This window comes from Pelophylax lessonae (assembly GCF_965119305.1).
Source record: "Pelophylax lessonae genome assembly, chromosome: 3".
Lineage (NCBI taxonomy): Eukaryota > Metazoa > Chordata > Amphibia > Anura > Ranidae > Pelophylax > Pelophylax lessonae.
In genome coordinates this window covers 160,088,833-160,104,415 of record NC_138770.1, presented here as the reverse complement: position 1 = coordinate 160,104,415, position 15,583 = coordinate 160,088,833, and the positions used below count along the sequence as shown (strand labels likewise).

The following is a 15,583-nucleotide window of genomic DNA, read 5'->3' as shown; positions in this document are numbered from 1 at the left end:
GGCCTTGAAGAAGAGCAAGGAGTCAGTAGAAGAGATCAGGCCTTGAAGAAGAACAAGGAGTCAGTAGAAGAGATCAGACCTTGAAGAAGAGCAAGTCAGTAGAAGAGATCAGTCCTTGAAGAATAGAAAGAAGTCAGGAGAAGAGATCAGGCCTTGAAGAAGAGCAAGAAATCAGGAGCAGAGATCAGGCCTTGAAGAAGAGCAAGAAGTCAGGAGCAGAGATCAGGCCTTGAAGAAGAGCAAGAAGTCAGGAGCAGAGATCAGGCCTTGAAGAAGAGCAAGAAGGCGGGAGCAGAGATCAGGCCTTGAAGAAGAGCAAGAAGGCGGGAGAAGAGATCAGGCCTTGAAGAAGAGCAAGAAGGCGGGAGAAGAGATCAGGCCTTGAAGAAGAGCAAGAAGGCGGGAGAAGAGATCAGGCCTTGAAGAAGAGCAAGGAGTCAGTAGAAGAGATCAGGCCTTGAAGAAGAGCAAGGAGTCAGTAGAAGAGATCAGGCCTTGAAGAAGAGCAAGGAGTCAGTAGAAGAGATCAGGCCTTGAAGAAGAGCAAGGAGTCAGTAGAAGAGATCAGGCCTTGAAGAAGAACAAGGAGTCAGTAGAAGAGATCAGACCTTGAAGAAGAGCAAGAAGTCAGTAGAAGAGATCAGTCCTTGAAAAATAGCAAGAAGTCAGGAGAAGAGATCAGGCCTTGAAGAAGAGCAATAAGTCAGTAGAAGAGATCAGGCCTTGAAGAAGAGCAAGAAGTCAATAGAAGAGATCAGGCCTTGAAGAAGAGCAAGAAGTCAGGAGAAAAGATCAGGCCTTGAAGAAGAGCAAGAAATCAGGAGCAGAGATCAGGCCTTGAAGAAGAGCAAGAAATCAGGAGCAGAGATCAGGCCTTGAAGAAGAGCAAGAAATCAGGAGCAGAGATCAGGCCTTGAAGAAGAGCAAGAAGTCAGGAGTAGAGATCAGGCCTTGAAGAAGAGCAAGAAGTCAGTAGAAGAGATCAGGCCTTGAAGAAGAGCAAGGAGTCAGTAGAAGAGATCAGGCCTTGAAGAAGAGCAAGGAGTCAGTAGAAGAGATCAGGCCTTGAAGAAGAGCAAGGAGTCAGTAGAAGAGATCAGGCCTTGAAGAAGAACAAGGAGTCAGTAGAAGAGATCAGACCTTGAAGAAGAGCAAGAAGTCAGGAGAAGAGATCAGGCCTTGAAGAAGAGCAAGAAATCAGGAGCAGAGATCAGGCCTTGAAGAAGAGCAATAAGTCAGTAGAAGAGATCAGGCCTTGAAAAATAGCAAGAAGTCAGGAGAAAAGATCGGGCCTTGAAGAAGAGCAAGAAAACAGGAAAGGAGACCGAAGAGCAAGAAGACAGGAAAGGAGACCAGGCCTTGAAGAAGAGCAAGAAGTTAGGAAATTAGATCAGACTCTGGATGAGGGCAAGCAGTCAGCGGAAAATAACAAATTCTGGATGAGTGCAAGAAGCTGAAGTTGTGATTAGAGATCTTACCCTGGACTGGGGGCAGAAGTCAGGAGAAGGGAACAAAAAACTAGGGGAATGGATCAGCCCCTGGAGGAGGATAAGAAGTTAGGAGAAGAGATCGCCCCTGGAGGAGGATAGAAAGTTAAGAGAAGCAATCAGCCCCTGGAGATGGATAAGAAGTTAGAAGAGATCAGCCCCTGGAGGAGGATAAGAAGTTAGGAGAACAGATCAGCCCCTGCAGGAGGTGGTTAAGAAGGCGGGAGAAGAGATCAGGCCTTGAAGAAGAGCAAGAAGGCGGGAGAAGAGATCAGGCCTTGAAGAAGAGCAAGAAGGCGGGAGAAGAGATCAGGCCTTGAAGAAGAGCAAGAAGGCGGGAGAAGAGATCAGGCCTTGAAGAAGAGCAAGAAGGCGGGAGAAGAGATCAGGCCTTGAAGAAGAGCAAGAAGGCGGGAGAAGAGATCAGGCTTTGAAGAAGAGCAAGAAGCCGGGAGAAGAGATCAGGCTTTGAAGAAGAGCAAAAACCAGGAGAAGAGATCAGCCCCTGGAGAAGGATAAGAAGTTAGGAGAAGGGATGAGCCCCTGGAAGAGGAGAAGAAGTTAGGAGAAGGGATGAGCCCCTGGAAGAGTAGAAGAAGTTAGGAGAAGGGATGAGCCCCTGGAATAGTAGAAGAAGTGAGGAGAAGGGATGAGCCCCTGGAAGAGTAGAAGAAGTTAGGAGAAGAGATGAGCCCCTGGAAGAGTAGAAGAAGTTAGGAGAAGAGATGAGCCCCTGGAAGAGGAGAAGAAGTTAGGAGAAGAGATGAGCCCCTGGAAGAGGAGAAGAAGTTAGGAGAAGAGATGAGCCCCTGGAAGAGGAGAAGAAGTTAGGAGAAGAGATGAGCCCCTGGAAGAGGAGAAGAAGTTAGGAGAAGAGATGAGCCCCTGGAAGAGGAGAAGAAGTTAGGAGAAAAGATGAGCCCCTGGAAGAGGAGAAGAAGTTAGGAGAAGAGATGAGCCCCTGGAAGAGGAGAAGAAGTTAGGAGAAGGGATGAGCCCCTGGAAGAGGAGAAGTTAGGAGAAGAGATGAGCCCCTGGAAGAGGAGAAGAAGTTAAGAGAAGAGATGAGCCCCTGGAAGAGGAGAAGAAGTTAAGAGAAGAGATGAGCCCCTGGAAGAGGAGAAGAAGTTAAGAGAAGGGATGAGCCCCTGGAAGAGGAGACGAAGTTAAGAGAAGGGATAAGCCCCTGGAAGAGGAGAAGAAGTTAGGAGAAGGGATGAGCCCCTGGAAGAGGAGAAGAAGTAAGGAGAAGGGATGAGCCCCTGGAAGAGGACAAGAAGTAAGGAGAAGGGATGAGCCCCTGGAAGAGGAGAAGAAGTTAGGAGAAGGGATGAGCCCCTGGAATAGTAGAAGAAGTGAGGAGAAGAGATGAGCCCCTGGAAGAGTAGAAGTTAGGAGAAGGGATGAGCCCCTGGAAGAGTAGAAGAAGTTAGGAGAAGAGATGAGCCCCTGGAAGAGGAGAAGAAGTTAGGAGAAGAGATGAGCCCCTGGAAGAGGAGAAGAAGTTAGGAGAAGAGATGAGCCCCTGGAAGAGGAGAAGAAGTTAGGAGAAGAGATGAGCCCCTGGAAGAGGAGAAGAAGTTAGGAGAAGGGATGAGCCCCTGGAAGAGGAGAATAAGTTAGGAGAAGGGATGAGCCCCTGGAAGAGGAGAAGTTAGGAGAAGAGATGAGCCCCTGGAAGAGGAGAAGTTAGGAGAAGAGATGAGCCCCTGGAAGAGGAGAAGAAGTTAAGAGAAGAGATGAGCCCCTGGAAGAGGAGAAGAAGTTAAGAGAAGGGATGAGCCCCTGGAAGAGGAGACGAAGTTAAGAGAAGGGATAAGCCCCTGGAAGAGGAGAAGAAGTTAGGAGAAGGGATGAGCCCCTGGAAGAGGAGAAGAAGTAAGGAGAAGGGATGAGCCCCTGGAAGAGGACAAGAAGTAAGGAGAAGGGATGAGCCCCTGGAAGAGGAGAAGAAGTTAGGAGAAGGGATGAGCCCCTGGAATAGTAGAAGAAGTGAGGAGAAGAGATGAGCCCCTGGAAGAGTAGAAGTTAGGAGAAGGGATGAGCCCCTGGAAGAGTAGAAGAAGTTAGGAGAAGAGATGAGCCCCTGGAAGAGGAGAAGAAGTTAGGAGAAGAGATGAGCCCCTGGAAGAGGAGAAGAAGTTAGGAGAAGAGATGAGCCCCTGGAAGAGGAGAAGAAGTTAGGAGAAGGGATGAGCCCCTGGAAGAGGAGAATAAGTTAGGAGAAGGGATGAGCCCCTGGAAGAGGAGAAGTTAAGAGAAGAGATGAGCCCCTGGAAGAGGAGAAGAAGTTAAGAGAAGAGATGAGCCCCTGGAAGAGGAGAAGAAGTTAAGAGAAGGGATGAGCCCCTGGAAGAGGAGACGAAGTTAAGAGAAGGGATAAGCCCCTGGAAGAGGAGAAGAAGTTAGGAGAAGGGATGAGCCCCTGGAAGAGGAGAAGAAGTTAGGAGAAGGGATGAGCCCCTGGAAGAGGAGAAGAAGTAAGGAGAAGGGATGAGCCCCTGGAAGAGGACAAGAAGTAAGGAGAAGGGATGAGCCCCTGGAAGAGGAGAAAGGTAAGGAGAAGGGATGAGCCCCTGGAAGAGGAGAAGAAGTTAGGAGAAGGGATGAGCCCCTGGAAGAGGAGAAGAAGTAAGGATAAGGGATGAGCCCCTGGAAGAGGAGAAGTAGTAAGGAGAAGGGATGAGCCCCTGGAAGAGGAGAAGTAGTAAGGAGAAGGGATGAGCCCCTGGAAGAGGAGAAGAAGTTAGGAGAAGGGATGAGCCCCTGGAAGAGGAGAAGAAGTAAGGAGAAGGGATGAGCCCCTGGAAGAGGAGAAGAAGTAAGGAGAAGGGATGAGCCCCTGGAAGAGGAGAAGAAGTAAGGAGAAGAGATCAGCTCCTGAACGAGAATAAGAAGTAAGGAGAAGAGATCAGCTCCTGAACGAGAATAAGAAGTAAGGAGAAGAGATCAGCCCCTGGAAGAGAAGAAGAAGTAAAGAGAAGAGATCAGCTGCTGAATGAGAATAAGAAGTTAGGAGAAGAGATCAGCTCCTGAATGAGAATAAGAAGTAAGGAGAAGAGATCAGCTCCTGAACGAGAATAAGAAGTAAGGAGAAGAGATCAGCTCCTGGATGAGGATAAAAAGTTAAAGAGAAGTGATAAGCTCCTTGCTTGTATTTCCCATCCCCCAATACCTGTAGTATTGAGAGATGGGAATATTGTAGTATTTACGCAATACACTAATACCTGTCCCATCCCTCCTCTCTGCTCAGTGAGTGACATGCAATTCAGAAATAAAGGTAGGAATGGATGAAGGAAGGAATGAATAAGGAAGGAAAGGAATGAATAAAGGAAGGAAGAAAGGAATGAATAAAGGAAGGAAGAAAGGAATGAATAAAGGAATGAATAAAGGAAGGAATGAATAAAGAAAGGAATGAATAAAGAAAGGAATGAATAAAGAAAGGAATGAATAAAGAAAGGAATGAATAAAGAAAGGAATGAATAAAGAAAGGAATGAATAAAGAAAGGAAGTTAGGAAGGAATAAAGGAAGTTTAAGAAGGAACAAAGGAAGTTAGGAAGGAACAAAGGAAGTAACAAAGGAAGTTAGGAAGGAACAAAGGAAGTTAGGAAGGAACAAAGGAAGTTAGGAAGAAATAAAGGAAGAAAGGAATGACTAAAGGAAGGAATTAAGTTAGGAAGGAACAAAGAAAGTTAGGAAGGAACAAAGAAAGTTAGGAAGGAACAAAGAAAGTTAGGAAGGAACAAAGGAAGTTAGGAAGGAACAAAGGAAGGAATGACTAAAAGGAAGAAACAAAGGAAGTTAGGAAGGAACAAAGGAAGTTAGGAAGTAATAAAGGAAGTTAGGAAGGAACAAAGGAAGTTAGGAAGGAACAAAGGAAGTTAGGAAGGAACAAAGGAAGTTAGGAAGGAACAAAGGAATGACTAAAAGGAAGGAACAAAGGAAGTTAGGAAGGAATAAAGGAAGTTAGGAAGGAACAAAGGAAGTTAGGAAGGAACAAAGGAAGTTAGGAAGGAACAAAGGAAGTTAGGAAGGAACAAAGGAAGTTAGGAAGGAATAAAGGAAGTTAGGAAGGAATAAAGGAAGTTAGGAAGGAACAAAGGAAGTTAGGAAGGAACAAAGGAAGTTAGGAAGGAACAAAGGAATGACTAAAAGGAAGGAATAAAGGAAGTTAGGAAGGAACAAAGGAAGTTAGGAAGGAACAAAGGAAGTTAGGAAGGAACAAAGGAAGTTAGGAAGGAACAAAGGAAGTTAGGAAGGAACAAAGGAAGTTAGGAAGGAATAAAGGAAGTTAGGAAGGAATAAAGGAAGTTAGGAAGGAACAAAGGAAGTTAGGAAGACAAAAAAGGAAGTTAGGAAGAAATAAAGGAAGTTAGGAAGGAATAAAGGAAGTTAGGAAGAAATAAAGGAAGTTAGGAAGAAATAAAGGAAGTTAGGAAGGAATAAAGGAAGTTAGGAAGGAACAAAGGAAGTTAGGAAGACAAAAAAGGAAGTTAGGAAGAAATAAAGGAAGTTAGGAAGGAATAAAGGAAGTTAGGAAGGAATAAAGGAAGAAAGGAATGACTAAAGGAAGGAGGGAAGTTAGGAAGAAATAAAGGAAGTTAGGAAGGAATAAAGGAAGTTAGGAATGAATGAATAAAGGAAGGGATGAATAATGGAAGGAAGGGATGAGTAATGAAAGGAAGGAATGAATGAATAAAGGAAGGAATGAATGGTAGACTTACAGAATGGTGGTCTGCGGGGAGACGGAAGGAATGCTCTCCAGCATGAGATGCATGCAGCGTACGGTGCTCCGGAAACACAGGCAGCGGCTGGGGCAGGAGTTGCTCTCCCGGGGGAGTCCCAGCAATAGTCCCGCTGTAAGGACAAGCCACACACAGGAGGGAGCTCCGGCTCTGAATAGCTCCATGCTGACAGGGGATAGACTAAGGGAGGGCCGGCCGGGGAAGAGGACATATATACAGGAGAAGGGGACACAGGATCCAGGGAGGCAGCTGCCGCACAACCTCCCTTCACACACACAGGCTCCGGTCTGCACACATTCCTCCGCTCTCTCCTCTTCGGAGCTCTCCAAAGGATGTGACGCTTTGTGCTCTAGAGGCACAGCCTCAGGCGCCATCTCGTGGCCGTGCGAGGTATGAGCACTATACTGTAGCACTGGCACTGCAGAGAGCTGGCAGCAAGCGGCAGTTGGCACTGACCATTTCCATCTAGGATTTCAGTCTTCGCATAGCTTTGTCTGAGTGCATTTCACCATGTCCTGCTGGAACCCGTTTTCCTCCTAAGAACTGCATTTCCATAGGGTGCATGTGGAATGGATCAGCAAGAAAGTGCCACTGAATTATTATTATTATTATAATGCAATAGCAAAGCGGTACAGATAGTCTTGGAAAGGGCAAGATAACACATAGAGGTGTATTTAAACGTGCAAAACATTTCCTCCATTGAAACTGCCTGACAATTAAAAAAAAAGAAAACATTTATTGTATTGCCGGGTACAAATTCTCAGATGTGAGAGCTGCATTACTTTTCTACTTTTTTTTTAGGATTTTTTACCTTTATCTTCACCTGGTGATCCAGCTAGAAAGTCTGTCATTTTTCAAAAGCACAAGCTCTCCTGCAGATGTAGCGATTACAGGGTTGAGAGAAACCATTTACCACTGACAGGAGTGTTTGCAATTATCAGCTTATATTTATGTAAACTATTTATCACAAAAGGAAAATAACTGTTTGCTGTAACTGATTATAAAGTTTGAACTGGAGTTTGGCTTCAATTTGTATACATAATTTAAATCTGCTAGTACATCTAACATTACCCTCCTCCAAGACTGAAAATACTGTTTAAAGGTGCTCCTTCAGCCAGAATGTAGGCACTTCAATACAGGAGGTGTGTTACTGGCAAGATCACCAGGTGAAAAAAGAGGGGAAAAAAGCTTAAAAAATAAAACAAATGCAGGCACCATATCTACTGATTGGTAAGGTGCACTATAGTACATTTTTGGTTTTGGGTTTAATGCTGCTTTAATTCTTTGCAATTGGGGTAAAATCCAATGTTCTCCAGCTAAAATCTCTGCAATTAGAATTATGGCCACTGGATGGCACTGAGGAGCATACTTATTTATATAAAGAGTCAGCACCAACTAGTTTCCATAATGCAGAATTTTCCACATTTACAGATAATATAGCTTTTTGCCCCATTTGCACAGACCAAATTTACATGCAGTTTCAGAGAGTAAACAGCAATACAGATTTAAAATTATAAATACCCTTAATAGCAAGCAATCAGAATGTACCTCAGTACTGATATGACTCTGCTTGGTTGCTGTCTTTCTTTCTATGTACTACTCACCACTTTTATGAGGCACAGAAATGTAATGGGGCTAAAACTCCCATTAAACTTTTTAAAATGAAATACAGTTTGATTTAGAAAAATACTGCACATTCCAGGAGCACCAAAACAAAGGATGTGTAACATCTTAAAGAATAAGTTCACTTTAACCACTATAGGACCGGAGGATTTGGCTGCTCAATGACAAGGCCCTATTTCTCTATCGCTCATTGACAGACGTAGTCTTCTTGATTCTCAAGAGCTGGGTTATGTTGTCTCCGCAGGAGTAGGACTAGGCAGAATGACAAAACGTTCTGGCTCCACCCTAGGGGCAGTCCCTGAGGGTATATCCTCCCTCTCTCTGCTACAGGGAATCAGTTTTTTTCTGTCTAGTCAGGAGTAAGGACCTAAGTTCCTTGCTGGGATCTTTTGGTCCTGGCAAGACTTTTTTTCTTTAAGAAAAAGACATTTTTTAGGTAGTTTTCTCCAGTGTTTTTTTCCTGTGAGATCTTCAAGCAAAAATGCCGGACTGGGCGACACTTGTGGTCACCCCAGCCGGCCTACGAGCGCGTGCAGACCATGGCATTGCGCTTGGTCGGCCGCGACATATTCAAGTAAGTATGCGGGGCCGGGCGACGGGCTGGATGTTGAGATCCAGTGGTCACCCCGGTTTCTGCCTAAAAGCGCGTGCAGACCAGTGCGCTGAGTCGGCCGCGACGGAGTCCCAGTAAAGGGACTGACTTTGCGAGTTAAAAGCTCGCTTGGACGCCAGGACCAGAGAGTCGAGGCGTCCACAAACCCCCACCCCGGTGGAGAGGGTATTGTGAAGAGAGGGTGCCTGTCGGTTCGGTATGGTGAGTAAACGTTCCCTTTTTTCCTCATTTATGAGGCAGTATATATTATGGGCCCCTCCATATATGGTCAGTGTATATCAGATACTTACAAGTCCCCCTTGTAATACAGCATGTGTTTGTGGGAAGTGGACTTGGTTCAAGAGCTAACACTCTACCCAGCAGACTGTAACATTACAGCAGACATAGGAGGTATAATCCTACCTTATGTGCAGTGTATCTCTGTTGATCCATATGTCACCTCTCAGCAGAGTGCAGGTGGATGTGCTGGGAAGACGATATCGGCGGTCCGCCGCCATTTTGCCGTAGACCGAATGCATATATGTCCTCAGGTCACGCCGGCCGCCATGTTTTTGGAGTCTTATGTCTCTTCTATGGGGGCGGCCATGTTTTGTGAGCCCAGCTTCCTCGTGGAGGGCTGGGAACGCCGGAAGGCATACACAGGGGGCGGAGCCACGCCTTCTGCCCGGGAAAAAGCAAACAGCTCCTTCCAGTCTGTGTAAGACAGACGCTGGCTGCAGTTTGTTGGAAACTGCACTGCATCGGTTGGTGAGCCTTGGGGGTCCCTCTCTCTCTCTCTGGGATCGAGAAGCAGGTACTCTGAGGGGCGCTATTGCGCTAGGGGGAGACACACAAAAAAAAAAAAAAAAAAAAAAAAGTTTTTTTGTTTTTGCTGGCAAAGGTGTCCTGTATTAACATGGACCCTGCCACTCATGTATCTCCTCCGGATCCCCTCGAGGGGTCTGCGGGATCCTCCAGCACCCCATTGACAATTGAATCTTTGTCAGCTATTATGGAAACTTTTGTGTCCCGGGTGGAAGTGGCTTGTCAGAGACAGGGCGCAAGAAAGCGACCCCCGCCTAACCCCTTATTATCTGAGACCTCGGATTCAGACTCTGAGCCTATTTCTGCAGTTGCAGGTACTTCATCTGGTATTGGTGTCTCGGGTCCTGTCTCTTCAGACAGTGAGGAGGATGTTTCGGCATCTGCCATAGCCCGAGAGGAAGCGTTGGTAAACGCACTCATTGTATCTGTTCAAGAGACTTTAAGGTTACAGGGTATTCCATCAGAAATAGCGGAAACTGAGATCCCTTTTGGGACTAAAAAGCGCATCAAAGTGGCAAAGGTTTTTCCATTGCCCAAATGTTTTGGCAATCCAATCGATGAAGAATGGCGTCTGCCAAAACGCACTTTTAATATTTCTAAACACATTGACAGGCGTTATCCGTTTGAGGAAACCCTTATTAAGAAATGGACAGAACCACCTGTGGTGGATTCACCTATTGCTAGATTGAATAAAGCCACGGTTATTCCTTTAGAAGACGCTCCGTCTTTTAAAGATCCAGTGGATCGCAAGATAGAAGCTATGTCTCGCACCATGTTTTCCTTGATTGGATCAGCTTTCAGGCCAATAATTGCTATTGGTCTGGTTTCGCAGGCTGTAACTGAATGGACCAAGTGGTTACGCCGGGACTTAGAAGAAGTCCCTCAGGCGGTATCAGATTTGTTGGAACAAATGATACAGGGGTTACAGTTTGTATGTGATGCGGCGTTAGACGCCACTCCATTAATGGCGCGAGCATCAGTCTCAGCAGTGGTTCTCAGGCGTACACTGTGGCTAAAAGGTTGGATAGCCGACCAAGGTTCCAAAAAAGCATTGGCTAATATCCCCTTTTCAGGAGAGCGTCTATTTGGAGCCAACTTAGATGAGATCATTAAGGATCTCACCGGTGGAAAAAGCACCTTTTTACCGCAAAATTTTAAAGGTAGAGGAACTCGTCAAAGACGAGGGCCTTCTTTTTCTGCTCACAAGAGGTTTTTTCGTCCAGCGGGTGAAAAAACTAAGTCCTCCAAAGCTCCTGCAGGAGGCGTCAGGGGTCGTTGGTCGGGCAAGCAAAAGCCCGCCCCCTCCAGACCTGAAGATAAACCATCCAAAGCCTGAAGGTGCGCCCCCACCCATAACTGGGGTGGGGGGACGTCTTCGCCGGTTCCCGGATCCATGGCTTTCCAGAATCCCGGACAAATGGGTTTGCGAAGTCATAAAGTCAGGGTACAAGATTGAGTTTCGATCTCTCCCACCGGCGCGATTCTTCCCTTCCAATATCCGACTATCTCCGGATCGTCTAGAAGATCTGCGGAGAGCAGTCACAGATCTACTACAACAAGGAGTGGTAGTCCACGTTCCTTGGACAGAACGGTTTCAAGGGTTTTATTCAAACCTGTTTACAATACCCAGGAAAGAGGGCAAAGTGCGTCCAATTCTGGACTTAAGAGCGCTCAATTCTTTCGTCAACATAAGAAGATTCAGAATGGAGTCCATTCGCACGGTAGCAGCCTTCCTGCATCCAGGGGATGTCCTAGCGTCCATAGACATCAAGGACGCCTATCTTCACATTCCCATTTTCGCAGGACATCAGCGTTTTCTACGCTTTTCCGTAGAGGAGAACCACTATCAGTTTGTGGCGTTACCTTTCGGTCTCGCCACGGCTCCGCGGGTCTTCACAAAGGTGTTGGCCCCTATGTTGGCACTTCTGCGCCAAAGAGGTATATCGATTCTAGGTTACCTAGACGATCTTCTGCTTCATGCAGAGTCTCCTCAGACCTTGCTACAAAACATAGAAATTACTATGATTTCTTTACAGGAATTCGGGTGGCTGGTGAACCAGCAAAAGTCATTTCTGGTTCCCACCCAGAGGCTCGAATATCTGGGTCTAATTCTAGACACAGTCAGGACGAGAGTTTTCCTTCCGGTAGGGAAACTTCGAAAGATTCAATCAGCAGTCCAGTTGTTACTGTCCAACAGCTGGTCTTCCCTTCGGACGTGCATGAGGGTTCTGGGGTTGATGGTGGCTTCATTCGAAGCAGTCCCATTTGCCCAGTCCCATACCCGAATTCTTCAGCAAGAGATTCTTCTCAGATGGAATTGGAATCCGGAATCCCTGGACAATCAGATACGATTGAGCAAACAGACCAGAGAGTCTCTGGTTTGGTGGCTTCGGTCTCCAATGCTCAGCCAGGGAAAGTCATTTCTGCCAATATATTGGACGATAGTGACCACGGATGCCAGTCTATCCGGATGGGGAGGAATTCTTGGTCAGTTATCTGTCCAGGGACTTTGGTCCCCGGAAGAATCCAGATTATCGATAAATGTATTGGAACTGAGAGCGATCAGACTTTGTCTGATTCACTGGACCGAGCAGCTTCAGGGCAGCCCGGTTCGGATCCAGTCGGACAATGCCACGGCCGTGGCTTATGTCAATCATCAGGGGGGCACCAAGAGTGTCCGAGCGGCCAAAGAAGTGGCTTGCATTCTTCGCTGGGCGGAACGATTTGTTCCAGCAATCTCTGCGGTGTTCATTCCGGGGGTGGAGAATTGGCAGGCAGATTATCTCAGCCGTCAGACCCTGGATCAGGGGGAATGGTCCCTCCATCCAGACGTTTTCCACCAGTTGTGCCTACGGTGGGGCACCCCGGATGTGGATCTGTTGGCATCACGATTCAACAGGAAAGTTCAGAGATTCGTGGCTCGCTCCCGCGATCCTCTAGCAGAAACCGCAGACGCACTGATCGCCCCGTGGGGGCAATACCAGCTAATATATGCCTTCCCTCCTCTCGCGTTACTGCCAAGACTTCTTCGCAGGGTAGAGGAGGAAGGAATCCCAGTAATCCTGGTAGCTCCGGACTGGCCTCGTCGAGCTTGGTACGCCGACATGGTCAGACTGGTGGCGGACGTCCCATGGAGACTTCCTCTCAGGGAGGATCTACTGTCTCAGGGACCGATCTTCCATCCTGCTTTACGATCGCTGGCTTTAACGGCCTGGCTATTGAGACCCAGGTGCTGAAGGACAAAGGTTTGTCAGCTTCAGTTATTCCTACTCTAGTTGAAGCAAGGAAAGCGACTTCCAGAAAGATTTATCATCGCACATGGAAGTCCTACATTGCATGGTGTGAACCTTTGGGGTTCCGTCCTCGGTCTTATTCGATTAGTCGAATATTGGCTTTTCTGCAACAAGGGGTTGAGCAGAAACTGGCCTTGAGTACTATCAAGGGTCAGGTCTCAGCATTAGCCATCTTCTTTCAGAAGCCTTTGGCTACTCATTCCTTGGTGCGGAATTTCATCCAGGGGGTGCGACATCTGGCTCCGCCAGTGCACGCGCCGTTACCCCCCTGGGATCTTAATTTAGTGTTGTCGGTTCTTCAGAAACCTCCCTTTGAAGATATTGGGGAGATTCCTTTACCCACGTTGTCCCAGAAGGTGGCCTTCTTGGTGGCTATTACTTCTGCATGCAGGGTGTCAGAACTGGCCGCATTATCTTGTCGTTCACCATATCTGGTGGTTCATAGAGATAAGGTGGTTCTTCGTCCGAATCCATCCTTCCTACCAAAAGTTTCAGGTTTCAGAATTTCATCTGAATGAAGAGATTGTATTACCTTCCCTGTGTCCTAAGCCAGTCATCCTCGGGAGTTTGCGTTACACTCCTTGGATGTGGTCCGGGCGATCAGGGTATACTTGAAAACGACAGACTCGTTTCGCAAGACGGATTCACTTTTTGTGATCCCAGATGGACCCAAAAAGGGGTTGCCTGCATCTGCCGCGACCATTTCCAGATGGATCAGACAGACGGTAGTACAGGCTTATTCTATTAAGGGTCGGGAGCCCCCGTTCCCTGTTAAGGCGCACTCCACTCGGGCACTTAGTGCGTCATGGGCCTTTCGCCATCAGGCGTCAGTGGTCCAGGTGTGCAAGGCGGCTACCTGGTCGTCGTTGCATACCTTCTCTAAACATTATAAAGTTGATGTAATGGCATCGTCTGATGCCTCATTTGGCCGCAAGGTTTTGCAGGCCGCAATTTGAGGAGACCAGTGGTCTACCTCGAGGGTTTTTTTCCGTTGGAAAATTTTTTCTTTTAGTCTCATTCTTTGTTTATAATGAGCCTTTAAAACTTCTAGTTTGGCACCGGTTGGGCCTACTAGATTGGATTTGATTTTGTCAATCCCACCCCTCATTTGTGGCACTGCTTCTGGATGTCCCAGCTCTTGAGAATCAAGAAGACTACGTCTGTCAATGAGCGATAGAGAAAAATGGATTTTTGTAAGAACTTACCGTAAAAAACCTTTTCTCTTAAGCTCATTGACAGACGTAGTACCCGCCCCTCTATCATTGAGTTGGGTTGGGTTAAATTCTCTGTACTGCTTTAAACAGAACTGATTCCCTGTAGCAGAGAAAGGGAGGATATACCCTCAGGGACTGCCCCCTAGGGTGGAGCCAGAACGTTTTGTCATTCTGCCTAGTCCTACTCCTGCGGAGACAACATAACCCAGCTCTTGAGAATCAAGAAGACTACGTCTGTCAATGAGCTTAAGAGAAAAGGATTTTACGGTAAGTTCTTACAAAAATCCATTTTTTGCGATTCGGCACTGCATTATTTTAACGGACAATTGCGCGGTCGTGCGACGCTGTACCCAAACAAAATTGATGCCTTTTTTTCCCACAAATAGAGCTTTCTTTTGGTGGTATTTGATCACCTGTGCGATTTTTATTTTTTGCGCTATAAACAAAAACTGAGCGACAATTTTGAAAAAATTACAATATTTTTCACATTCTTTTTATATGAAATTCTCAAAAAAAATGTAAAAATCTAAATTTTTTAACAATTTAGGCCAATTTGTTTTCTGCTACATATTTTTGGTAAAAAAAAATCGCAATAAGCGTATTTTGATTGGTTTGCGCAAAAGTTATTGCTTTTACTAACTATGGGAAAGATTTATGTAATTTTTATTGTTTCTTTATTTACTAGTAATCGTGGCGATCTGCGTTTTTTTTCGCGGGACTGCGACATTGTGGCGGACAGATCGGACCCCTAACTGACATTTTTGATACTTTTGGGGGTACCAGTGACATTCCTACAGTAATCAGTGCTAAAAATATGCACTGTTACTGTAAAAATGACACTGGCAAGGAATGGGTTAACATTACTGGTGATCAGTGGGTTAAATGTGTCCCTAGGAACGTGATTCTAACTGTAAGGGGGCGTGGCTTGTGAAGTAATCACAGAGACATGCAATCCTATACAGCAGGATCACATAGCCTTTGTGATTACTTCAGGGAGAATGACAGACGGCTGTGTTTACAACAGCCATCTGTCCTTCTCTCTCTGCTGCGGGAGATCGCGAGTGGCCAGCCGCCATCGGAGCCGCCGGTCACATGCACTGGCTCCCCAGCTAACGAGCGGGAACAGGAGCGTGCCACTAGAGTCTCCTGAGTGAGCGACGTAACATTACATCGTTTTGCCCAGGAGCGGCTGCCTGCCGCAGTAAAACTGCGGCGGGCGGTCGTTATGTGGTTAAAAAATAAATAAATGCAAATATTGTTTTTTTTTTTTGCAGGTAAAAAATAGGATTTTTCCTACAGCTTACCTGTAAAATCCTTTTCTTGGAGTACATCACGTGACACAGAGCTGATAACAATAACTATTTGGTTTGGGCATGTGTTTCAGTACATGGCAAAGGAAAAAAGTGGTTGTTTTTCTGTGATCGCTGTTAATGCTGATCACAGTAGATCTACCTTGGTGCAAACGTTTAATTCTGGGTCTTCTATATGTTTAAAGCAATGTCTTCCAGAAAAAGAAGTGGTGGCGTAGCAGGGAAAGCGTCAAGTACCCCGCACCAGGATTACATTTTCCTAGTCTGGTTCCCACTGCTTTTTCTTCCCCAGAAAGACCTGAAGATACTGGCCAATCCGAGCCTTTACGTCTTTCAGGTATTGTTGCTACCTCTGATGCTTCTGTTTCTCCCTATGTTACTAAGGATGACTTGGGATCTGCCCTTGCTAGCCTAGAGGGTAAAATAGCCGGGATGATTTCTTCTGTTTCTCAGGGTGGGAAGAAAAGGGTTAGATCCCCTTCTCCTGCACCTG

At 46.3% G+C, this 15,583-nt stretch overlaps 1 protein-coding gene across 2 annotated transcripts in view; it reads right to left on the bottom strand.

Annotated features, from left to right (window-relative positions):
• Positions 1–6,505, bottom strand: part of PXDN (peroxidasin) — a 292,748-nt gene extending 286,243 nt beyond the window's left edge. For both annotated transcript variants that reach the window (XM_082249023.1, XM_082249024.1), the window contains exon 1: positions 6,213–6,505. In XM_082249023.1, coding sequence (XP_082105149.1) covers positions 6,213–6,397 — 185 coding nt within the window. In that variant the 5' untranslated portion in view covers positions 6,398–6,505. The remainder of the gene's footprint in view (positions 1–6,212) is intronic.
• Between the last annotated feature and the right edge of the window lie 9,078 nt (positions 6,506–15,583).